Consider the following 25,855-nt stretch of genomic DNA (forward strand, 5'->3'; position numbering starts at 1 on the left):
ACTTATTTTCTTGTTAAGAAATTAATTCATTTACTTCAATTGAGAATTTTGATGAAATATGTTTTAGCCTATTCTTTCGTTTTTAATGTTATTTTTTTTTGGTGCATGGTCGGGCTTAATTCATTATAGAAGGGTGGTTTTGGGCTAAAATCCAAATGGCTTGATTTTAGGCCCAAAGGAGGGAAGGGAACCATAAACTATTTTTGTAATTTTATTTTGTGTTATGATATGGTTGTTATTTAATCTAATTTTATTTTTTTATATTTTAAATTTTATTTTATTCGAACTCATTAATAAATATATATATATATATATATATATATTTAAATTATTATTTAAAAAAATATTATTTTTATAAATATATATATTTAAATTATTATTTTTATAATTTTGATTATTTATATTTGATATATATATATTTAAATTATTTTTATAAATTTAATTATTTATTTTTAATATATATACATCTCAATTATTATTATTATTATTATTTATTTTTGAAAAATATCCATTTATATTAAAAATGAAGAAAATTGTTTAAACACAACAAAAGATGATATAAAAATAAAAATAAAAATAAAAAATAAAAATAAAATAAAGTTAACTAAATAAGTTATTAAACTAGCAACACTCCGAAAAGAACGATTAACTCATTAACGGACTCTCTGCAAAAATTTCATAAAACAACATAATAATATATAACATTATTTTAATTATTTTTTATAAATTTAATTATTTATATTTTAATATATATATATATATATATATTGTAATTATTTTTATATAATATAATAAATATTCATTCAAGGGTCTCATAAATGGATAAATACTAATAAATTTTAAACAATCTTAACCATATTCATAGATAATAGTTGGCTATATTCTCTCACAAACTACCATCTAATAAGTTTAGATGACTTTGAACTTGTATTTTATTAATATATTAAAATATAAATAATTATATTTATATAATAATCATATAAATATATTTATTTAATAATGAATTTTAATTATTTAATATAAATAAAAAAATAGGAAACTAAATTTGAACATAAACTAGATTAATTACATAATAAATAAATAAAAAATAGGTAAAGTTAAAAAGTGTATGTTAATTTGTAAACCATCTCATATCTACCCTTCCATTAGACCTAGGGGCTTGTTTGATTTTGCCAATATCAGCACATGTGACCTTGTTTAACAATTTTGAAGAAGAGAAATGATGGGGAGTAAATTTGATTGAGTGAATGAGAAATGTAATGACACGGATTGAATGAAAAAATAAAATAAGTTATCTCTTTTCTCGTTCCTCAAATTTTTCCTTTTTTTCAATCAATGAAGTGATGTCACGTTTATTCCTCCCTTATCCCTCCTTTTTTAAGAAATGCAATATTAAATCTATTTTAGATGCAGAGTATATTAAATAATTAAATTTTGAAATTATAAATTGGATTAAAATAATTATCAACCTAAATCAACTATTAATATGTTTGCTTTTTAATTGTGAATTTTAATTTTATTCGGGAAATTTAATATAAAAAAATGTATATTCAGTTATTAATATAGTCTTGATTTTGACATCTCAACTAATTAAACTAAATAAAAGGATCCTTAAGACCTAATTATCTAATTTGTCCTACACTCCTACTTACCACTTTTAATAGGAAATACATAATTAGCATATTGATTGAAACAAATAAACAAGTCCATTTATTAACACGCCATACCAAGATAAGATTACAAACAAGGCACAAATTCTATTTGAATATCTTCAATATATAAGTGGTCCTAAATAATAATGAAGTTCTACATATGAATATGATACTGTATTTGAAAATTATATATTTTTTAATTTTTTTTAATTAATTATAATCAAAGATAATTTCAATCATTCTCATATTAATCAATTTTTAATTTCTTAATCAAAATATTAAAATATCTTTTATTTAAAAATTAATAATGTATTTTATCATTATAAACTAATACATTTATAAGTTTTATCAACATTTCAACAACTCAAAAACTCTATAAAAAAAACAAAAACAAAAATTCAAAAAGACTTTTTCATCCTAACCCGTTTATGAACTATTTTTAGGTGTCTTATTTTTATTTTCACCACTCAATTTTGCAATGTTGTTATGTTTTGCTCGATTCGACATTTTATTTATCCGGATCATATATTTAATCTTGGATTTTTATAATCCGAAAAATATTCTCAGAGGTTCGTGGGTCGTAATATTGATTTTGTGATAATTTTTCGAGTATATATTTGTCCAACTTTTTTAAATAGCAAATGAGACGAAGTTACCGGATCTAAAATTGTTTTTATGTTTTTCAATAAAGAGTCATTAAAAAGATCTTAAAGATCGACCTTCTTACATTTATCTTTCTATTATTTCTGAGTTTTCGGCGTTGTTTATCAACTCTCGATCAATGACGATTTATATAGAGTACCATTTAAAATATTTGGGAGAGATTTTTTCGACACGATTTGATTAGTTTGTTTGGGTTGTAGGTTGTTCTACTTCATAACTCATCAAATTAATTTATTTTCTAAAAAAAATATTATTAAAATAATCACCAACCGGATAAATTGGAATGTGAACAATAATAGTTTGGGTAGAAACATAACTAAGCAACCGTTATACCCAAACGGTCTTGATTTAAGAGTAGTGGTTATGAATTTGATGACCATCACCATTAATTTTTTTTATATATATAGGGAGAGATATAAACCAACACTCTAGTGACCTTATTTGGCTAAATCAAAAACCATTTTCTACCTTAATAGTGTATAAAAAGATACAACCAATATCTTCTCCAATTACATAAACTTTCACAACTCTTTATCCACCATTATTGCAATGGATTCCTTTACAAACAACCAAGTGATCCCTGTTATAGATTTCTCCATTGAAAACCTCCAACCCGACTCGGAAACCTGGATGCTCACCAGCAAGAAAATACTCCGAGCTCTAGAAGAATTCGGCTGTTTTGTGGCGAACTACACTAAGGTTTCCACTTACCTCCGCGAAGCAATGTTTAAAGCATCAAAAGATTTGTTTGAACTTCCCATTGAGATCAAAATGAAGAACATTTCAAAAACACCATATATTGGTTACGTGGGGCAGTTACCTTTCATCCCTTTGTTTGAAGGCTTGGGAATAGAGGATGCAACTACTGTTAAAGGAGTTCAAAGTTTCACTAGTACAATGTGGCCATCTGGAAATCAATTTTTCTTGTAAGTAATTCTTTAAAATTAATTTTGTAATCTAGAATTGGAATTAAAGTTGGAATTTGTTAAGTTGGTTTTACCAATTAAAAATAAAAATTATAATTGAAATTTTAATGTTCATAGTTAGTTCGGAATTGTATGCAATTATTTCAAAAAAAACATCTTATATTAATTATTGTGTCGAATCGAATTTTTATTTTATTTAAAAAGTTAATTGGTTTAACAGATATATAACATTTTTTCTTGGAATAAAATTTTACACTTAGAACTATTATAGTGGGTATTAGACCGATATCTTAATTAATAACATGAATAATATTTATTTAAATTATTTTATTATAATTTTTTTTCATATATTAAAAATTGTAATTGAATTACTATTTGAAAGTTCTTTTAAACATAAGAATGCAATTTGAATGTCAATTTTAATTCCAATTCTCGTTATTTAAACGCATCATAGATATGGAGAAGCGTAATTGATCATTGGTTGTATGAATTTACGCAGCGAAACATCACTTATGTTCTCGAGGATTGTGGCGGAGTTGCATTACAAGGTGGTGAGGATGGTGGGGGAGAACTATGGTGTAGAGAAGGAATGTCAAACTCTTATTGCCTCAACCTCTTATCATCTTCGTTTATTGAATTATAAATTGCCTGAAAGGGATGATCAAACCAATGTAGGGTTTATTCCTCATACTGATACAACATTCATGACAATTCTTCACCAAAACCATGTCAAAGGTTTAGAGATTAAAATCAAGGACTCCGAGGAATGGGTCTTTGTTGATTCCTCTCCTTCTTCATTTGTTGTCATTGCTGGCGACGCCTTAATGGTAGTAACAATAATCTCATCTGACGTGGGCTCGAAAAAAAAAATTATTCTTATTTTTGTTTGTTTAACTTGTATGTTATATTGAAACATGTAATAGGCGTGGACAAACGGGCGAATAAAGTCGGCATATCACCGAGTGATAATGAGAGGAAAAGAAGAAAGATTTTCGGTGGGACTTTTCACATTCATTAAAGACATTTTGGTGAAAGCCCCCGAAAAAATGGTGGATGAAGAACATCCATTGTTGTTTAAGCCATTTGATAATTATAAACTAATGGAATACCTTATTACAGACGAGGCAAAGAATTCCAATTGCCCTTTCAACTCCTTCTGTGGACTCTATCCTTCTCTTAATAAAAAGTAAGTTGGGAAATTAATTTTAATAATTTTTAAAATAAATCATCAAACAAATATTTATATTATGGTGTATCCTAAAATTTGGAATATTTTTATTGGCATTTAAAGTTTACTTACTTGATTGTTGGTTATTTTATTTGAGTCCTTTAGTTCATTTGAATTAATACTGTTAATTGGAATTTGAACTTTCTTTGTTGGTTTTTTCTTTGTGGTAAAATGTAATTTGTATTTCATCATAATAGAATCAAAAGTAAGGGTTTAAATAATCGGTTATGAATAAGTAAATTGTCCCATTAATCGATAAATTTCAAAATATAAAAATCAAAGTCATATCTATATTAATATTTGGAGTTACTCTTATTATTATTTTTATTATAAAATAAGTGTCTCGAAACTCATAGCTCACCTTTGGACCACTTAAAAAAACAATGATATCTTATGCCATAATTACAATTTAACAAATGTGTTTTTATTTGGAAGCAAACCAATTACATCAACAAGATTGAATGAGTGAGTAGACATAAGATAAGATGGATATATAATTTTTTGTTTTATTTGGAAAGAGATAATTTTAGGTGAGGTGTACTAATTATCTTAAACCAACTAAAAAATTTGAGATTTTCAAATTAAAGACAATTTTCAGATCTTTGATTATGTATGTATTGTTTTTTCTTTTTTTTTCAAGTATATCTTAGGGTTTATTTGGATTTAGGTTAAAATTATAACATGAGTTATTTGAAAATAATGATTAGTGATGATTTTGAAGAGTTATTATATACATTTTGATAAAAAAAAAAAATTTAAATAAAAAATATTTTCATATTTTGTTTAATGATTCGAGTGATACAACGAGGAAGAGAGGGAGTGAGGTAATGTTTTTTTAGATTTTGGTTATTTAAATAACTCAAATCAAATCCGAGCTTAATAATCCAACTCAATTTTATTGTTTCTTAAAATAAATATATATTTTATAGCAGTAGTAAACCGAAAAATGATAGGGGATTTATAGAAGGGAATTAAAGAGAATGACGTGTCTAATCTCATTAGTTGAAAAAATGAAAAAAGTTTGAGAAAGAGAGAAGATACAAATTTTTTTAATTTTTTCCGTTAATCAGATTGCGTCATATAATTCCTCTTTAATTCATTCCTCTTAGTAAACCCATAAACTTTTAAGAACTAAATAATACATATTATATTAAATAATGACTTTTTTTATTAGTTTATTTTAAGTAATTATTGGGTAGGATTATTAGAAGGTAATTTTTTATTTTAGTTGATGAATTATGTGATGTAATTGATGAGAGTAGGGCAGCAAATGAGTTTAGTTGCTTGTGAGCCAGAAAAGGATTTATGTAGGGGTTCGGTGGGCTGAAACCCAACCCGAATTTTTTTTTTACAGTTAAAATGTGGCATTACTCCCTAATTAAAAAAAAATATTCAATAGAATTTATTATTTTGTTTATTTAATTATTAAAAAATGATAAAACTTACTTTTATTTACTCGTTTTATCCAAAATTTTCTCGTTTTTTATTTTAGCCCACCTAATTTTTTTTTAAGCCCACCCCACCACCGAATTCTGGATCCGTCCCTGTCGTGAGTCGCTCGGTCAAAGCTCCACTTGAGTTTGACTTTGACTAATTCCAAGTCGAGCTCGAGTCATCTAGTTTAATATTCGAGTCAAGTTCGAGTTCATATAATATTTGCTCAATGGTTTGTCAGAGTTTTTTTTGAGAATGATAATAAATAATATTTTATTTATTTATTTTATTATTAATATTTAAATTTTAAAATAAATATTATTTTTCTTTACAAATATTTAGAAATTTAATTTAGTTCAAATTTTTCGAGTCGAGACGAGTTTGTAGATAAATAGTCGAGTCGAGCTCGAACTCAAATTTATAAACTCGTTCGAGTTCACCTGACTCATTTTTAGCTAGCCAAAAATTAGAAAGAAATATTGTTTGAGTTATTTAAATAATTTTAATTCGAATAAGTCTTAAATAAATAAACAAATAAAAAAAAGTAAAAGACATGAAAGTCCAATTTTGGCACATGAAGTGAGTCATGAGGTGTGGGTAACTTGGTACTTATCTAGAAGAGGTACGATAAAGATAAAACCTTGTAGAGATGTTGGTGTTGAGTTTGAGGCCCAGGCTGATTTCAAACCAATCTGTTTAACTGCCGCCTCTTCTCTTCTTCTCTACAGTCCAGAGAATAGAAAAATGGCGCTTCTGAATATTTTATCACAGCCAACTATGTCTGGATTGACCAAGATTGCATCACTTTCCCTCTACAATTACAATCCAAGCTCTCTTCATCATGGCTACAGCAATGCCTTTCATTGTACCTGCAACACATTCCCCTGTTTTTCATCTCTTTCTATCGCTAGAACACCGCCCACCAAGCAGATTTTATCCAAATCAGGTCATCAACATTCCTTCCTTCCTACCTTACCGTCAGTAATCTATTTCTGTGTGTTGATTCATACTTAATGATTCATGCAGGCAATACTATTGCTTCAACTGATGGGAGGAGACAGTTCCAAGCAAATTCTGTCTTTCCTACCACACCTGCTGAAGTATCCTCTGTAGATGATCTTTTCGATTTCATATGCTCTGGTCCCTTATTGGAAAAGATGGGTTTTACTTCAGAATCTGTTGCTGAGTCAGTTGACAAGTGGTTGCAGTATGGATTATACCTATGCAGACTGTTTCGGTTAAATGAACTTTACCTCACATTGCCCCAGAAAGTTAGGCTTTATCACTACTACATTCCAGTGTTCTTGTGGATTGAACAGCAGATTTCAAATCACAGTTCTTCATTTGAAGATGGAAAAGAAGTCCTTCCTCTTGTGGTAAATATGCAGTAGACTTGTAAGAATTGCCCTTTTATCAAACAATAATATTCTTATATATCAAAACAGACTGGTCACTGGCAATAGGATCCTTGTTTTGTTTCATTAATATTATTAGCTTCAAATCATCAATCTGAGGTCCATTAATACAAGAGAACTCTCCTTTAGTAGACTGCAGTATACATGTTTGTTCATCTTTCATGGTGCAGGTTGGATTTAGTGCTCCACAAGGTTGTGGGAAGACTACATTGGTATTTGCTCTGGATTATCTTTTCCGTATGACTGGAAGGTATATTTCTGATTGCTGTCATATACCCATTTGAAAACACTTACTGTTTTATGTATCTTGATACGATTCACATGTATTTTAAAAAATCTCAGGAAGTCTGCAACTATATCTATAGATGATTTTTACCTGACAGCAGAGGAACAGGTAAATATTTTAAGTTGATCTCTTTTTTTCATTCCCATCTTCCAATTGTGACTTTGGATTTTCTGACTTGATAACTTATGGGTCATGTTAGGCAAAACTCAGAGAAAGTAATCCAGGAAATGCACTTTTAGAGGTAAAAAGCAAAGTCCTCCCTGAGAATATTTTGGGAACCAGATGATTTACATTGTTTTCCTATAGTTCCGTGGAAATGCAGGAAGCCATGACCTCCCTTTTTCGGTTGAAACACTGACTGCTATGATGAAATTGACAAAAGAAGGTACTGTCTATTTTTTAAGTCAAATGTATATATTGTTTGTTTCAATCTGTTCTTTAGTTGAATTTAACTGTCTATCAGGTACAAAGATGAAGCTGCCCCGATACAACAAAGTAAGCTCTTAGTATCATCATGGTTAGACTTCATACTTGGTCCTATTCTAGATTCAATGCTGATTATGATATAGTTATTCCCCCATGCAAGTCTGCATACGATGGCAGGGGTGATAGAGCCGATCCTTCAACATGGCCAGAAGTTGAAGGACCTCTTACGGTATTGAAAGCCACAGATTTTCGCTTTCTATACTTTCTTCGGTGGTTATTTTATCTTTTGATTGTGAACAGGTTATTTTATTTGAGGGTTGGATGCTTGGGTTTAAGCCCATTCCAGCTGAAGTAGTTAAAGCTGTTGATCCTCAGGTTTGAGTTCTTCAAAGCTAATTTAATCTGCATCAAGACATCAACATATCTAATCTCATTTTGGAGGCTAAACTTTACAGTTGGAGATTGTTAACAAAAATCTAGAAGCTTATTACAATGCATGGGACAAGTTCATAAAAGCATGGATAGTTATCAAGATTCAAGACCCGAGTTTCGTATATCAATGGCGATTGCAGGTCTGTGTCATGGATTCCAAATACTATCTTATCAAATTTATGATGAATTTGTAACTTGCAGGCAGAGATTGCCATGAGGGAAGATGGGAAAGATGGTATGACGGATGAGGAGATTTTGGACTTTGTTTCGCGATATATGCCATCATACAAAGCATATCTACCAACTCTATACTCGGAAGGTCCGAGTGGGTCGGATCCAGAACATCTCCTTGTCATTGACATTGATGAAGGAAGGAATCCTATCCTTGGTTGCTAGATGATCACCATTTGGGTTAGTGTTTAAATGGAATTTTTTTACTGTCCTTTACTTATTATGTAACGCTTTATTGTTGTTTAGGTGGAATATTAAGAAAAATAATTTAGTATGTGAATTAAGATTATGTATATGAAATACAAAAAGAAATTTGTTTAAAGAAAATGCAATAAATATTTCCAGATGCTTTGATATAATGTATAATTTGATCTTTATTTACCAAATTGGTTGATTGTTGCCTCAGCCTGAAGATTCTAAATTTTTTTAACAAAGATTATATGAACAGTCGCCTGGGTGAGGTCAGTAGCTGGTTGGGAACACACCTCTCTAACACCTTTTTTTTAAAAAAAAAAACCTATTCTACAAGCAGGGTTGGCCATTGTCATGATAAGTCTAGGAGCCCAGTGAATTATGGAAGACTTATCCAGGATCAGGGCCGACCCTAAGGAAGTCAAGCGATGCAGCCATTTAGGGCCCCTTCCCTGTCGGGTCTTTAAAAATAATACATTACTAAAGTTTGAACCTAAAATCTCTTAGAGACTATTATAACATTTAACCCATTAAATTAAACTACTTAGAATCAATATAATACAAAATTATTAATATTTAAAAAAAAACATAAAATATTAAAAAAATAAGAACAATTTTTCATTTTTGCTTAGGCTCTAACTTCAGGCTAAAGTCAACTAAGAGGTAATCGACAAGAGTCTGGATCTTCGTTTGCCAAAATCTCATGTTCCCTATTCCCTCTCACAGGGGAAAGGTAAAAGTGGAAAAAATATATATTTTTGTGAAAATACTGTTTTGCCCCTCCATGTGAGAGGAAACAGGAAGAACAAGGGATATTTGGCAACAGAAGATCCTGGTGAATCGACAATTTCTTTCTAGTTTGGTTATTTACAAAAAGTTCAATCATTTACATAAAAAATAAGTAATGTATATCTATTAAACAAAAACAAATTATGGAGTTGAGATATTTGTTAAACTAAATAAAATAAAAAAATTAATATGTCTGACCAGTCCAATAATCAGTTACAAGGTTTGAATCTGCAACCAAATAAACATTAATATAACAATTAATCAACTAAATTCTATTAATTTTGTCAAGTATAATACAAGATTATTATAGGTTCAATTCAACCTAAATATAACCAATTAAATAAAAAATAAGAACAATTTTATTTTGTCTAGGGAACCCCAAACTTTGGAGTCGACTATTTATTTTAAAAGTGATACGCTTTGTCATTAGTATTAATAAGAATAAATTATATATATATTGATAATAGTTGTTATAACTCAAAATAAATAAACAATATCAAAATAAGACGAAAAGCGTCGTCAAATTACAAGAAATCGAAAACATCTTCTAAGTTCGGAAGTAAAATTCGACGCTACCCAGCTTTCTTGAGAAGTCCTAGGTTCGAACTCGTCAGACGACAAGTTTTGCGTCGGATCAAATGATTAAGTGTATTTGCGGGCTATGTGTTTAACCCCTTGTGGCCACATTTTTAACCTCACCAAGGTAGTTCAGGAGTAAGAGTCAGCTTAAGAGATCAAAATGTCACGGGTTTGATTTAATCTGAAAATGATTTGAGTTTAAACAGAAGCCATGATGGTGAGGTGTCATGCTAATTCTACTTTAATTTCCTAAAAAAAATTGACACTATCGATCAAACATGATGTATCAACGGAGAGTTTGGTCGCCAAATTCAGAACAAAGAAGTTCTATCATTGTCAATTAGATCACGACAATTTTCACAGTTTCCGGATAATCCAAATGGTAACCTGGATATGATAAAATATGTAATGGAGGTTGATCCAATCTCTAGCAGCAAACAATCCGGCAGGATTCTTTATTCCCAAATTCATCTACTCTCCTTCACAAGGAAGGAATAAAAATGTAATTATATAATTTTTTTTTTTTAAATGTTTGTTTTGCCTATGTCTGTGGGGGAAGCAGAAGATTTTTAGTAGATGAGGATCCTCTCCCAAACAAACTATACCAAAAAAAATCACAAATAACAATCAAGGGTATTATGGTCTTTTGAGTAGGTACTGGTGTACTACTTGCTCATTAAATTGAAGACGGGGTACAATGTACATATGAGTCATGTGAGCGTGCATAAAGGGATTTTAGTTAAGATGTCACAATTCATTGCCTAAGAAGCTCAAACATGATCAAAAAATGCAATGTGTCAAATTGAACATGTCTTGGCTAAATATAAATTAATTAATAGTTGGCATGATTCGATCAATTCATCTTAATTAAATGTTATATATTTGATATTTGGACTGATAAACCTTTTACATTAATTCATGCTCTACCAAACACACTTTTGTAAATTAAAGAAGGCCACAAGTTAGGTCTAGAGGGGAGGTACCCATTCATGTTAATTAATGAGGTTTGTCCGATTGATTTTGCAAGTTTCTAGTTTTGTGATTCCTTTCTTCAATTGAGTAGACATGACAATGTTTTATTTTAAAGCAATTGCACCCATATATATATATATAAATCATCTAATTATTCATAATTTCCCGAGGATTAAAACAAAAATGGCGTGACTTTATTTGTTACTAATTTTAATTTGACAGAATTGTCAAATTAGTCAAATTATTGAGTTAATTGAGATTTCGAACATCTTTTTAAAACAGTAAAGTTATACTAAATAAGGTTTTACATTAACAGTTTCAAAAACCGTTTATCTATTATTTACATTATATTTATAAATAAATAAAATATTCATATCAATAATTTAATTATCGAATTTCAACAAATTAAATTAAAGACTTAGACTATCGATTCTCTAAAATTCGTTAATCAAAACTCTCATTTTTTTTAAAAAAATTCGGTAGTTAAATTAGGATGAGTAATAGAGATAATAAGAGGAAAAAAAATAAAAAGTGCGAGAAAAGAGAATTATTTATTTATTCAGTCAATTAGATTGTGAAATTATTTATATTAAATTAGCTACCTGTATCTTTTATTTATTTATTTATAATTATCACATAGACAATAAGTTATCAACGTTTAAAATCGTTACGATAAAATTTCGTTTGATACAATTTTAATAATAAAAAAATCCAAAATTACAAGGTTTGAAATTCCATTTGGCCCAATTAAGAGTTGATCGGTACTTTTTTTTAAATGATCATTGCAAGATGATATAAATGAGAGTCGTTTAAACTCAACGACAAAAGAATTAAAATTTTGAAAAAAAAAACATTTAAAAAAAACACAACACAGAAAAGTTAACAAAATGACAAATTTAACGAGTAAAAAGGTTCTAGAGAAGATTAATAAGTTACTCAACCGATTTACCCAATAAAACCTCTCCAATTATTATACTCTCCAATTATTATAGTAATATTGTAATATAATCGTGCATTAAACACATTGTTCGATAACTATCAATAAAATTCTAGTTTGTTTCTAGTCGAATGGTAAGAGTTCAAAAGTACTATTTTTGAAAAACAATTAAAAATATAAACAAAACAGAACATGTCATCAACCATGTCATCACTTTTGAGTTTTTTTCAAAACTTGGAGTTATCCCCTCTTTTAGCCTAGTGGCAACAAGAGGTGGATATTCCTCAGGCCTCTATGAGGTCCTGGGTTCGAGCCCGTCATGCGCCAAGTTCTGCGCCTAGTTAATTGGTTAAGTATGTTTGCGGGTTATGTACTTAACCCGCGGGGATTAGTCGCACTCCATAGGAGTAGCGGAACCCAGCGTTCTCAAAAAAAAAAAAATAAATAAATAAAAAAAAATATAGAGTTTTGTACAAGTTTAATTGAAGTGCAACCATGTCATAACATTTATTTAAAAAAAAAAATCAAGTAAATTGAGGAATAATGAGAAAAGAAACCTTTAAAATGTTAAATATATCAATATTTAAATTAAATTTTATCTTAATAAATATTTATGTTTGATTTATATGACTTTTTATGTTCTATTACTAAATTTTATTTTATATATAATACATCAGTACTGTATCATGTACAATGAACCTTGGTAGCTGCCACAAGTGTGAGTTAATTACTTAGTTATATGTAAAAATTGAAACACTACTAGGGTATTGTTTAATTAAAATGGTTAATTAATTAGTGCCGCTATTCCCGTTAATCATGCAGGTTAATTAGTTTATCCAATTTTAATTAGCTAGAACATGGTTTTCAGGTCCATAGTATTCTCTTTCAATACTCCCTAAACAAGATTTGACTTTTGATCCTTTGTTCAAGCCAACTTTAAACCATTAGATTCTTAATTATTGTCAGGCTTTTATTCTATCTTCATATGCTTTAATTAATTAGTTACTTAAAATAATTAATTAGGTAAAATTAAGTATAGTTCATTTTCTAATACATTGATTCTTTTTTGAACCGTAATAACATCACTCATCTAGTGATAACACGAGTTGGATATTCTCAGTCTCATTTAGAGGTCCTGAGTTTGAGCCCGCAAGACGGTAAGTTATGCGTCTGGTTAAATAGTTAAGTGTGTTTGTGGACTATGTGATTAATCCATTGTGATCACATTTTTAGTCTGGTTAAATTGGTTGAGTAAATTTGTGGACTATGTGCTTAACCTGTAGGAATTAGTCGCATTCCGAAAGAGAAACGAACCCAGCGTAAAAAAATAAAATAAAAAATAAAAAAATAATCATAACCAATTGAAAGAATATTTACAGATTACCTTATAAACAAATAGGTCTATATATAATAATAAACTAGAAGGAAAATCAACTTCCATACAAACATATATAAAAGTTTATAAAAAATACAATACAAACACCACAAAACACTTTTGACAAATTAAGGTAGTAATGAAAACACTAGGGATTGATTGCATCTTCAAACCTAATTTTGTAAACTTAATTAATTAAGCTTGACCTAGTTCGTAGTTCTACTGATCAACCGTTTTAGCAAGATCTTTAAGAAAGTCTCGCACACGCAATCCCACTCCCTTCACGGTTTCTTCCGACCGCTTCATCATCCTCAACCTCTTGCAAGATTCACTAAACATTCTGAAAAAAGTTGAACTATAATTAACACACGATTAAGAGATCTAATTACCATTTTTATTTGGAACTACCATGGAATCTTTTGAAATAAAAAACATATTTGTTAAACATCCAATCCAATTCTCTCTAAATTTTTTATTTTGTTTTAAAACCATCTATCCTTAAAAAAAATATTAATCTCGAGCTGATTATAATTTATCCCTTTGAAATTAATAAAAAAATTTAAGGGGTATTTCATGATATTTTAGGATATATTAATCTTAAGAATTTAAGTAAATAAATATTTTGCACCAACAATTCGAATCAAACTAAACAGTTTATAAAAGTGATTTTGAGAGAATTAAACTAAAAACCCTAAATTTCATTTTGGAAGATGGGGATATAGCGACATCAAACTTTAGCGACAGAACACAATCAATAACAACGTTTTTATTTTGTCACCGATTATATATGATGCCTATTAATTCACAATTTTGTAATAAATTAAATTTTCACTGCACAAAAACAAATTTAGTTAATCAAAAATTAAAATACTTTAAAACGAGATGAAACTTACCCCCATGGCACATCGCCCACTAGCATCCAATCCCCGTCTTTGTCCTCATAGATGGGAACGTACTCTGAGTTGTCCGCATCATTCAATGCTTCAACTGTTACAAAGTTTTATTATTTAAGGGATAAATTCAATCTTGTAAATGTTTTTCTTTGCTTAATTTGTAGTTATTTGCTAATTCATATAATAAAATTAAGTGAATTACCTATGCCAATGCAACCAAAGAGTTTCTCGAGTGCCATAGCGAGCTCAATATAATCCTTATAAATGCTCAAATCGATCTTTCTAAGAAACGGGGCACCATCCATGCTAACTTTCACGTACATTACATTGTTGATCTTCTTTCGGTACGAGCAAACCGGAGGCCATCCCACCACTTGATTCTTCAACCTCTCATGATCCGATTTGTTATCATCTCCATTCATCACTCCCTTTGATAACTCTCCACAAGTGACGATTTCGGAAAATACCCTCTTCTTCTCATTCTTCTCCGAGTTCCCACCTGGTAACCCTAATCGGAGCTCAGTGATTTCTAGTCCTAGCCCAACTCCATCTTTAGACATAGTTCAAAGAATGGATGATGACTTCTTCTTGGAAATTGTTTGTGTTTGTGTTTGAGTTGAAGGTAGGTTTGTGGGAATAGAAGTGGAAATAAGGGTTTGTTTTTATACAAGGAGAGGAAAGACATAGTGGGGGCAAATGACAGGTTGATAATTGTCACATTAGATACAAAGGTTCTAGGCCCCACTTATCTTATTTGATTACAAATACTTTTATTTATATTCTTTATTACAAAATTATTGAGTTTATGTCACCACAACAATTATATATGATTGAAGAACAAAGAGTCTAATTTTTAATTAATTAGTTAGATATTCATGCATGTTGATCATATTTAAATTTAGTTGTATTTTGACAAATCAAGTTAAAAAAATAAAAATAAAAACTACACCATATCATATATATATATATATATATATATGATGAGTTTAGAAACAAGTTAATTAAATTAAAATGGAATGCCCGACAATATTAAAAATGGATCCTAGGGTGGATGATCCTTGATGACTTGGTAGGTGTCAATCCTGGCCGTCTGATTAAGACACACCCATGTGATATGCCTGATTGATATGTTTCTAGCACAAAACAAAACGGTCAAGCTAGCTAGCTACCAACCAACTATAGTACTTTCATTGATCTCAATATCAACTTATATTAATGATTTCTTTAGAAAATGTTTACAATAAAACTCAATCCTTAATTTAACTTACTTCAAACTATATTAATTAATGTCTAGCTAGGACAACTAATGTTTGAAATGACCTAAGATTAATTACAAGTTTTAATAATAATAATAATTAAATATAAGTAAGTGTTTGTTGAATGTGATTGAAGGAAAGTGGGACCTCCATGTTGTTAGATCCATAGCCATTGAATGATGAATAGGAACAACAGCTGGTATTGTGTTGCCAATTTTATAACCCTCCTTGGGTTAATGTTGTTTGGGATGACCTAGGCTATTTTTATTTTATTTTATTTAATTCTATATATTATTTTATTAAAAACATATAATATATAATAATTTTTTATTATATTTATATGTATATAATCTAATTGGTTAAATATTGTACTCACCTTTATTAAAGTTCATAAGTACAACCATAATAAAAAGTAATGGACAAAAAAATAGAGAATTTTTTTTATTAAGTAAATAGAAATTTTGCAAAGAAGTTCTAAAAGTTTATAATTTTATTGAAATAACTCTAAAAAAAGGTATTACTCCAGAAACCTTTTTTTTTATAATATCTAATCTACAAAAATATATATTAGGTTATCCAATTAAATCAATGAATTCGGTATTTTTTTTCTAACTTTGAAAGTATTAAAAGGTACTATAAAAGAACACATGTTCTTAATGAATGAATGAATTTATAATATTTTATTTGTTTTTTTACTTATTTTTTTATTTGAAATAGTTTCGTGTTGAATTCGAGATATAAAAAATACCTTACAAATCATTCGAATGTCATATATCTGTTTTGAGCTTTATTATATATATAATAAATATTGAATTAAAATGAGATTTTTTTTTTTAAATATATAATATTATAACGTTAAAAATTGTTAAAAAAAAAATAATAAAGTATATAATTAGATAGTAAACATTATAGAGTTACAAAATTGAGCGTAGTTTAGTTGGTTATATGATTAAATAGTCAATGTTAAACCATACATAGAATCAAACATTACAATAGTTTAGTTTTTTTAAATGTTTTGGAAAAGTATAGCAAATCGATTCTATTTAACTCAAGATTTGTTAATCCGACCCGATCCGACCCATTTTCTCTCGAGTAATACGTTGTGCTTTATGATGCGAGTATCAGTTGCCTATATATATATATATATAACTCATGCCATTGTTTTATTTTGTTGTGTTTGTAACATCAATTATGACCTTGGTAATATTTAAAAATATGAATCAATAAAATGATTTTATTCTTTCAAACAAAGACTGATGATGTGAAGATTGATTCAACTAGACACGCGGCCAAAGAAATAAGAATGGGATATTGATCCCCAACTGTTACATAATTAGGGAGAAGCATATATTATAGTGGGTAGACTTGCCTTCATGTAGGACCATACTAATTACAACTCTGCATTATTTTTTCTAATTAAGTTTCTCACTTCATTTCAAAAAGCATATATAAGATTAATTAATGTGGGTTCAAATATGTTTATAAGTTAACAAATTTATAATATTTACATAATATTATCAACAATATTGTTAATTCCAAAAAGTTCTTTATAGGATAAAAATAAGATTTTCATTACTAAAGTTGAAGACCAATATTCTTGTAAGAAGACCTAACCTACTCACAATTATTTATATATATATTTTCCTAAGAGAATCATAATTAATATTAAGGAGAATCATATATATGGTTTGATATCTAATCTCATTAATGGCAAAAAAGAATCATCTCATTTATATGGGGAGTAGGCAACAAAATCATGATTGTATGATTATTGGAAGATGAAATAACTAAATTTGAGATTGGATAAATTGTTTATATTTAATTTACACTAAGAATCTTGTTGTCCCTAATTAGTATGTGTAAATATATATCAAATAATTTATTTAAATTAAGCCAAATAATCTCAAAGCCCTAACTTGTTCATTCATTGTGCATGCTTTGGACTATTTTTTTCAAAAGTATTTTCTAAAACAAGGCCGAAACACAATAACATCTTTATCATTAATTAGTTTATGATTTTTCCACCTTGAACTAAGGTAACATCGATATAGTATGGCAACATGCTTACATTTCGAGGGAAGAGTTGTTAAAGTATATATATGCTTGTCCAGTTGGTTGGAAGTATCAACAAATGAGATTCTATGTTACTAAAGAGTCTCTCTGCCTTCTCACCGGGAGGGTAAAAATGTAATATATATATTTTTAGGGGATCCCAAATGGAGTATAATTCCGAGTTTTTGAATATTGATGTTTAATAGAGATGGCATATTATATTTGCATATTTGCTGTTGCATGTGCACTCGGTTATTCATTGTAATCTAGATTATCGAGATGTCAATACATAAATAATGCATGAAGTCATGGTAATTTAGATAGAGACCGCCTCTTGGAGTGGTATGTAGCTCAAACAATTGAGTCATTGACAAATGAATCAAATTACAACAAGACAAACAATAAGTACATTCCTCATTTTGATTACATAAATAACACATATGCTTGTTGTTTTGGATCCAAGAGCAAGAAATGGAGATTTCGCTCAAAAAAATTCTCCAAAGAAAAAATTATATTTCATTGAATGCTTAATAGCACAAATTTAATAAATTATATACTATAATTTATATAGTTTTTTTTTAAATAAGAAAATCTTTGATACATAATATATAAATAAAATTGATCGTTTAAACACAACGATAAAATATGAAAAAGATGTGAAAAACATACAAACCTCGAAAAAAGAAATGAGGGACAAAAGCAAGCCATTATTATATTATATATAAAGACAACTAGAATCAAATTGGTGCAGCCATATGCCTATTATGATCAAGAGAGAACAAAAACTAGTAACATTCAATATTGTGCATGATTTACATTCTAAGACAATGCTTAACTAAATATTAATCCTTAATTAAGAAGAGACCAATCATTAAACAACTCATGTCTAATTAATGTTAATTATATTTCTAACATGGGTAGTGTCCATATATATATATATATATATATATATATACTCCATACACGTTTTCAGCAATTATTTAATTTCTTATTTTAATCTATCTCTCAATTAAATCACTTTAACATGCACTTAATCCATTATATTTTATACAAAATAAAAATATCAATGTAATATCAACTATAACCTATCACATTTTTTATAGTAAATTGTCAAAGTTAGTCTTGAGAGAAGACCTAATTAGACCCGCTTATATTAATATTATGAATCAACATTTGAAATTAGAAGCATTTTTATACAAATATATAACAGAAATATGAAAATTTAAAGAATTAATAATTCAATCATATATATTATTCATGCAAACTTAATTTGAAGTTAGGAAAATTTTAATGAACTAATTAAAGAAACAAAAGACATGCATGCCCAGTCGCAGCGTGACAATTTAAATTCTTATGTCCAAAAAAACAACAAAATATAAAGAAATTATGTTTCTTGCCTACCCAGCATATGTTTCTTCAAATTAGGACAAATGTTTTTAATTATCAAATATGGATAAAATTAATTAACAAAAAGAGCAGGAAAAATAAATAAATAAAGACAAGATGGGACCCACATTTGGGACGCGCACGTGACAGGATTGTTTCCAGTAAGCTGTCTGCCCTCGTGGCCTGTCCGCTTTTAGCCCGACCCTGTTTAGACGGGAAATTTGATGAAATGACTCCCCATAACAGGGGAAATTCCAAAAAGGGTCCCCGCCTACTAAAGTTGGCAAAAAGGGCCCTTTTGCCATGCGAAATATCGGAAATACCCCTTCGGCGCCATTTCTTACGCTCAAAGACGCGAATTACCAATCACGCGATTTAATCTAAATCGCGTGAGTTCATCACCGCAATTTAGATGAAACGCGTGATTGGTAATTCGCGTTTTTAAATGTACGCGATTTACCATGCACGCGATTTAATCTAAATCGCGGTGATGAACTCACGCGATTTAGATTAAATCGCGTGCATGGTAAATCGCGTCTTTAGTCTTATATATAATTTTCAGGCCCTAATTTAAAACAAAACCTCCCCGATTCTCCCTCCCACTCCGACTGCGGCCGACTTTCCATTCCCACATCCATCAAGATCATCGTTCCTCAACATCAGCGTTCCTCAACATCATTGTTCCTCAACATCATCGTTCCTCAACATCATCGAGATCCTTCCAACATCATCGTTCTTCAACATCATCAGGTCAGTTTAGGGCTTAGGGTTTAGACTTAGGTTTTGATGTATATTTACCGTTTATATTCATGGATATGGATGTATTTAGGGTTAAAGGATTGGTTTTGATGTATATTATGCCATTTCCTATGTATATCGAAGTATTTAGGTTTAGGGTTAGGTTTTGATGTATATTTACCGTTTATATTCATGGATATTGGTGTATTTAGGGGTAAAGGTTTGGTTTTGATGTATATTATGCCGTTTCCTATGTATATCGAAGTATTTGGGTTTAGGGTTAGGTTTCGATGTATATTCTGCCATTTATATGGATGTATTTAGGTTTAGGGTTTGGTTTTGATGTATATTATGCTGTTTATAATGAATATTGATGTATTTAGGTTTAGGGTTAGGTTTTGATGTATATTTTGCCATTTATATTGATAGATATTATAGTATTTATGTTTAGGGTTAGGTTTCGATGTATATTCTGCCATTTATATTCATGGATATTGTTGTATTTAGGGTTTAAGGTTTGGTTTTCCTATATATACTGCTAAGGATTGTTGATTTTCAATTACATGAATATTGTATGGTTAGCTATTGATGTATATTCTGCTGTTTATAATGATGAATATTGTAGTATTTAGATCAGGAGCTGCCGTTGTGGTTTTCTCAGTTCGTTCAACAAAATGGTATGTATTAAAATGGTTGTTAATAAAATTGTTTTCTCAGTTCGTTCAACTCTTTTTTTTTTATAATATGCAGGCAACAAACACTGTTATGACCTTATGTCCCAATCAATTATCACCTGAAAATAATGTATGTTCTATTCTCTCTACTATGTCCATATTAACTAGTTTTGTATGTAATAACCATTATATTATTGTTTTACACAGTTGTTGATAGTTGAATTTGCTCGCACTTTTGGTGCAAGGGTGTCTCCGAAGTGGAGAGAAGATGTAACTCATGTTATTGCTTACACTGATCCCAATGGTGCATGCGGCCGAACTCAAAAAGTATTGAAGGCAATTCTGAACGGGAAATGGGTCCTTACTATTGATTGTGAGTCTCTGTTAACACGATTATTTTGATACATATGTCTGTTAAATTAGTTTAAAAATTATTTTCATACACATTTGTTTAGGGATAAAATCATCATTGAAAACCGAAAACTGTGTTGATGAGGAACCTTATGAGGTTAAACATGATAATCATGGAGCCCAAGGTGGTCCTAGAAAAGGCAGACTTCTGTTGTTGAATAATGTGAGTTTGGTATTATTCCTCCTATCTGTACTTTTTCTTATTTTGCATGATAACTGAAATTATCTTCTTTGTTGGTTTTTCAGCGTTCGAAACTGTTCGACGGTTACATTTTTATATTTGTAGGGAATTTCAACACACTTTACAAACAGGATCTCATTGAGTTAATAGTTGCTGGAGGTGGTAGTATTAAAGAATCGGATAATCCAGATTATCCATTTGCTGAGCCAAGGGATGCGAAAACTATAATAGTATACTTCGAGATAGACAGCAGGTATCGATCAATTGAAAAGGATTTTGATGTTCTCCCCGACAATTGGCTTTTTGAGACAGCGGCTGCTATGTCAAGCATATTGGATGAACATGTTGTTCCTCATACAAAGTTGCTTCAATCTGTTGCTGCTTGTGATTTGCAGCATTTGCTTACTTAATTTGGGTAATTTGTGGATGATTGAAATGATTTGATTAAATCTAAATAACCCTTCCTCAAACGAGGCCTTGATTTGGGTATTAGCTTTGTTTTAGTGCATAGAAAGTCTTATTGAGTTATTGTCTTGGAATTTGTTTATCAGTACGTTGTTTAAGTTCCACAGTTCTTATAGTTACAAGACCTTTTTGTTTAAGTTCCACAGTTCTTGAGTTATCTTGTTATTCTAGTATTAAGGTTTAGGGTTTGCATGCTGGCATAGTGTAGCTGATTTCACTCAATACTATCTTGTTATTCTAGTATTGAGGTAGAGTTTACTGGTATGTTTCGTGGAGATACAATGTTCCAAGAATTAACCACAAGTTTGCTTCAATGGACCTATTGGATAGGGAGCTCTTATCCCATTAGATTCATTGAAGCAAACTTATGGTAAAAAGTTGCGGCATTGGATTTCCTGAAACTCTACGAGCAAACTCTCCTCGGTTATGGTAATGTTGTTGAACTGTTTTCAATTCTTGTGATGTTGTTGAACTGTTTTCAATTGCAGCTCAAGTACCTGTACTTCTTTACTTTGATGGAGAGTGGAAAACTACGGACGATCTTACTCATTTTTCTGCAAAGTCAAACAGCGGTATGATTGTTCCCCAAAATTCTACTTATGCCCAATTAGTTGATCAAATTTATTCTGCTACTGATGTTGACAAATCTAGATATGATTTATTGCTTCAAGCCAAGTATAATGCTCCTGGCATGATTGCCAAATTTTCTTATATAACTGATATAAAAAAAGATGTGGATGTGGAGTTCTTTTTACATGAAGCAGTTTCAGTCCACAACCGCACTCCATTGTGTGTATCCTTAGTAGAGAAGTCACTACCAACTCAAGAAAGTGTAGCTGTTCCAGAAATTGATGACCCCGACGTCTTCCCGATGCAGCGTGAGGTTTTCTTTGAAAATGACATTGAAGATGAACATTTGCGTCTGAATGTGGGGGATGATGCTGATGATGATTGGGTTCCTATTACCCAACCTAGTAGTTCTGATTGGGTTCCTAGTACCAATCCAAATCCAAGCGGTTCTTGGTTTCCTAGTACACAACAAAACAATGTTGTTGTTCGTACTCAACCAAGCTGCAGTGAATGGGTTGCTAGTAACATACCAAGTAGTGAAAATCCTTTACATGAGGCAGTAAGTACCGGAATCGGATTGGAAGTCAGTTCTTTGTTTGAGAATAAAAAAGAACTTCAGTTGAGGTTATATAAATATGCCATGACTAATCATTTTGAATTCAAAGTGTTGAAGTCAAAAAAAGAACTTTGGGTTGTGAAATGTTTGGATAAGAATTGCAAGTGGAGACTGCGTGCTGTCAGAGTAAATTCCTCGGAAATGTTTGAGATTCGTAAATTCGTAAAAGATCATACCTGTTCAATTGTGACGAGGCAAGAGAATCAAAGGCCAGCACCAGCATGGGTGTTTGGGGAATGCATGAAGAGCAAGTACATGGACCATCACCATGACCACATGCCCAAGAAAATAATGGAAGACATACAGACTACTTATGGAATAAAGTTGTCTTATAATAAGGCTTGGCGGTCTAGAGAAAAGGCCCTAATGGCGGTGCGAGGAACTGTAGAAGATTCTTACGGTAAATTGCCATCATACCTGTACATGTTGGAGAAGAACAATCCGGGTACCATAACAGACATCCAGACGGATGAGCACGGTCATTTCAGGTATATGTTCATGTCCTTAGGCTGCTCAATTAGGGGTTTCAAAAACTGTTGTCGTCCAGTATTGTGCGTCGATGCCAGTTTTTTAAGCACAAGGTTGGAGGTCAGCTATTGGTGGCGATAGCATTAGATGCGAATGAACAACTCTATCCTGTTGCATTCGGCGTTGTTGATTCTGAAAATAACAACTCCTGGACTTATTTCATGCAAAAACTTAGAGATGCAATTGGATTGGTTGATGATCTCGTGTTTGTATCTGATAGACACCCAAGCATCGCCAATGCCTTGTGTGCTGTTTTTCCAGAAGCTGACCACGGTGCGTGCACATATCACATCAAGATGAATATTATGGCCAAATTCAAAACCGATCACTGCCACGCCGAGTTTGGTTTGGCTTCTCAAGCATACACAATCTTGAAGTTTAATCAGCATTTTGACAAGATCAATGCTAAGGACCCTCGTATTGCTATGTATTTGGCAGATATTGGGTTTGAGAGATGGAGTCGTGCATTTTTTCCGGGTAAACGATACAATCAAATGACAAGCAATTACGCCGAGAGCTTCAATAGTCAAAGTAGGGAAGCTAGAAAGTATCCCATATCAATCTTAGCTGATTATTTAAGATTCACATTACAAGATTGGTTTAACAGTCGAAGAGAAAAAGCTTCCAATCACAATGAACGTTTATCTTTTTATTATGAAAATTTCTTACGTGATCAAGCTGAGAAGGCCAGATTATATAACGTTCATCCACTTAACCGTTTCGAGTTTTATGTCCATGACGGTGAATCTGATTATAAAGTTGACTTGAGAGGAATGAGTTGTAGTTGTAGGGTATTTGATGTATCTGGTCTTCCTTGCACTCATGCCCTGGCTGCTTCCCGTACCCATAGATTGGATGCCTATGAGTTCTGCTCAAGGTTTACTTTAGATTATTTGCTATTGAATTTATCTAACTAACTTTATTTCTCACATGTTCAATTGTTATGTTTCAGGTATTACTCAAGTGAAATGTGGGTCAATGCTTATGCGGAAACAATATATCCAGTTTGTCATGAAGAGTATTGGGATATTCCAGAACATATCAAGCAACGAGTGTGCCTTAAACCACCAGTTAAGGTTAAGAAAGGGCGACCTCAAACAAAGCGTAGGTCATCCCAAGGTGAAATTCGTAAGGTGCCGAGAAGATGTAGCTCATGTGGTGGTCAGGGTCACAACAGGGCAACATGCAAATCAGTAATGCCTGCACCCTCTACTGCAAGAGCTGCAAGAGCATCATCATCTCAGCCGCCATCATCTCAGCCACAAACATGAATATTGTCTGTGCAATTTTGAATATTGTATACTGATTATTGTTTTTGGTTTTCGAATATTGTATGCTGATTGATTGTTGTTAGTTTTCGAATATTGTATGCTGATTGACAGTTGTATACAGATATTTCCATACAGGTTGGCCATACAGTGAGTGACTCACGCATATATATTGCACAATGCTAATTCACGTGTATTGTAATATAATTCACGTGAATTATATTACAATACGCGTGAGTCATATTGTAATACACGTGAGTTATGAATCACGCGTATTACAATACACGTGAATTATATTACAACCACGTGAATTATATTGGGATATTCCAGAACATAATACACGTAATACACGTGTTTACATAATTCACGTGAATTATATTACAATACACGTGAATTTCATGATACCTATTACAACCACGTGAATTTTATGATACCTATTACCACGTGAATTATATTACAATACACGTGAAATAATCCAGTGTTTACAAAACAATATACAACAATAATTCAGTGTTTACAAAACATGTTACAACAATAATTCAGTGTTTACAAAACAATATACAACAATAATTCAGTGTGTACAAACAACTTCATGGCTCTAAAATCTGGTGGTACAACCTGACTGCCCACTTTTCTCTATATACTTGTATATTCTTTGATATGCAATGTTCTAGACCAAGTTTAGCAGTCAGGTACTCTAAATACATTAATACAAAAACGCCACAGTCCCCACTCCATTCTGCTTTTGGTACTTCAGGGTGTGGGATTCTATGAAATCTAAAAGTTTCATTTATCATGTTAGGATACCTGGCCATTTCAACTTCAGACATTGCTTTATGAAGGAAGGGCGGCAACATCTCACAAATGGCTTTCATGTATTTTCCGAATTCTTCATCCTTGAAAATTGTCTGATCGCAATCATAAACATCAATTCTCCATTCTTGCAATCGAATAACACACAGTACCCAGTGTAGGTTGTTGAGGTTGAGGGGGAAGTAAATAACATCAACACTGCTCCAACCGGGCATATGTTTATCTTCTCTACCCCAATGGTAGTGGTAAAAGACGTCAGAGAAAGTATGGCCAGCTGGTTTTTCTGGATCAACCGAGTCAGCAACAAAATCGTCGTAGTATGAAGTAATCAAAGGGCCAAACTGGCAATCTAAGATGGTGAAATCCGCCGGGTACGACTTAGGGTAGGCGAATGCTCTTTCTCTTAGCAGACATATTGCTGCATTCATCTCCACATCAGTTAGCCACTTATTTAACCTCAGAATTGT

General features: G+C 30.9%; 3 protein-coding genes across 3 annotated transcripts; 2 read left to right on the forward strand and 1 right to left on the reverse strand.

Annotated features, from left to right (window-relative positions):
• Positions 1-2,791: 2,791 nt before the first annotated feature.
• On the forward strand, positions 2,792-4,431 carry LOC124913776 (probable 2-oxoglutarate-dependent dioxygenase AOP1). Its single transcript, XM_047454194.1, has 3 exons — positions 2,792-3,241; positions 3,732-4,068; positions 4,165-4,431. The coding sequence occupies exons 1-3, from the start codon at positions 2,865-2,867 to the stop codon at positions 4,429-4,431; spliced, it is 981 nt and encodes a 326-aa protein (XP_047310150.1). The 5' UTR covers positions 2,792-2,864.
• Positions 4,432-6,558: 2,127 nt separating this feature from the next.
• LOC124920493 (D-glycerate 3-kinase, chloroplastic) lies at positions 6,559-9,079 on the forward strand. The gene is made up of 11 exons (XM_047460989.1): positions 6,559-6,849; positions 6,930-7,279; positions 7,489-7,568; positions 7,661-7,712; positions 7,804-7,845; positions 7,911-7,989; positions 8,068-8,099; positions 8,191-8,259; positions 8,331-8,405; positions 8,486-8,602; positions 8,664-9,079. The coding sequence occupies exons 1-11, from the start codon at positions 6,648-6,650 to the stop codon at positions 8,856-8,858; spliced, it is 1,293 nt and encodes a 430-aa protein (XP_047316945.1). The 5' UTR covers positions 6,559-6,647; the 3' UTR covers positions 8,859-9,079.
• Positions 9,080-13,507: 4,428 nt separating this feature from the next.
• LOC124918711 (auxin-induced protein IAA6-like) lies at positions 13,508-15,122 on the reverse strand. The gene is made up of 3 exons (XM_047458751.1): positions 14,633-15,122; positions 14,431-14,524; positions 13,508-13,877 (listed from the first exon to the last, which is right to left on the reverse strand). The coding sequence occupies exons 1-3, from the start codon at positions 14,988-14,990 to the stop codon at positions 13,757-13,759; spliced, it is 573 nt and encodes a 190-aa protein (XP_047314707.1). The 5' UTR covers positions 14,991-15,122; the 3' UTR covers positions 13,508-13,756.
• Between the last annotated feature and the right edge of the window lie 10,733 nt (positions 15,123-25,855).

The sequence above is a fragment of the Impatiens glandulifera genome, chromosome 1 (assembly GCF_907164915.1).
Source record: "Impatiens glandulifera chromosome 1, dImpGla2.1, whole genome shotgun sequence".
In the NCBI taxonomy this organism is placed as follows: Eukaryota; Viridiplantae; Streptophyta; class Magnoliopsida; order Ericales; family Balsaminaceae; genus Impatiens; species Impatiens glandulifera.

Bases quoted from the DNA above. Each gene is read 5' to 3' on its own strand.
- LOC124920493 (XM_047460989.1), top strand. From the start codon at position 6,648: ATGGCGCTTCTGAATATTTTATCACAGCCAACTATGTCTGGATTGACC. The intron at 7,280-7,488 runs GTAAATATGCAG...TTCATGGTGCAG, and splicing joins AAGAAGTCCTTCCTCTTGTG to GTTGGATTTAGTGCTCCACA. The intron at 7,846-7,910 runs GTAAAAAGCAAA...GTTTTCCTATAG, and splicing joins CAGGAAATGCACTTTTAGAG to TTCCGTGGAAATGCAGGAAG.
- LOC124913776 (XM_047454194.1), top strand. From the start codon at position 2,865: ATGGATTCCTTTACAAACAACCAAGTGATCCCTGTTATAGATTTCTCC. The intron at 3,242-3,731 runs GTAAGTAATTCT...TGGTTGTATGAA, and splicing joins TCTGGAAATCAATTTTTCTT to TTTACGCAGCGAAACATCAC. The intron at 4,069-4,164 runs GTAGTAACAATA...AACATGTAATAG, and splicing joins TTGCTGGCGACGCCTTAATG to GCGTGGACAAACGGGCGAAT.
- LOC124918711 (XM_047458751.1), bottom strand. From the start codon at position 14,990: ATGTCTAAAGATGGAGTTGGGCTAGGACTAGAAATCACTGAGCTCCGA. The intron at 14,525-14,632 runs GTAATTCACTTA...ACTTTGTAACAG, and splicing joins CTTTGGTTGCATTGGCATAG to TTGAAGCATTGAATGATGCG. The intron at 13,878-14,430 runs GTAAGTTTCATC...AACTTTTTTCAG, and splicing joins GTGGGCGATGTGCCATGGGG to AATGTTTAGTGAATCTTGCA.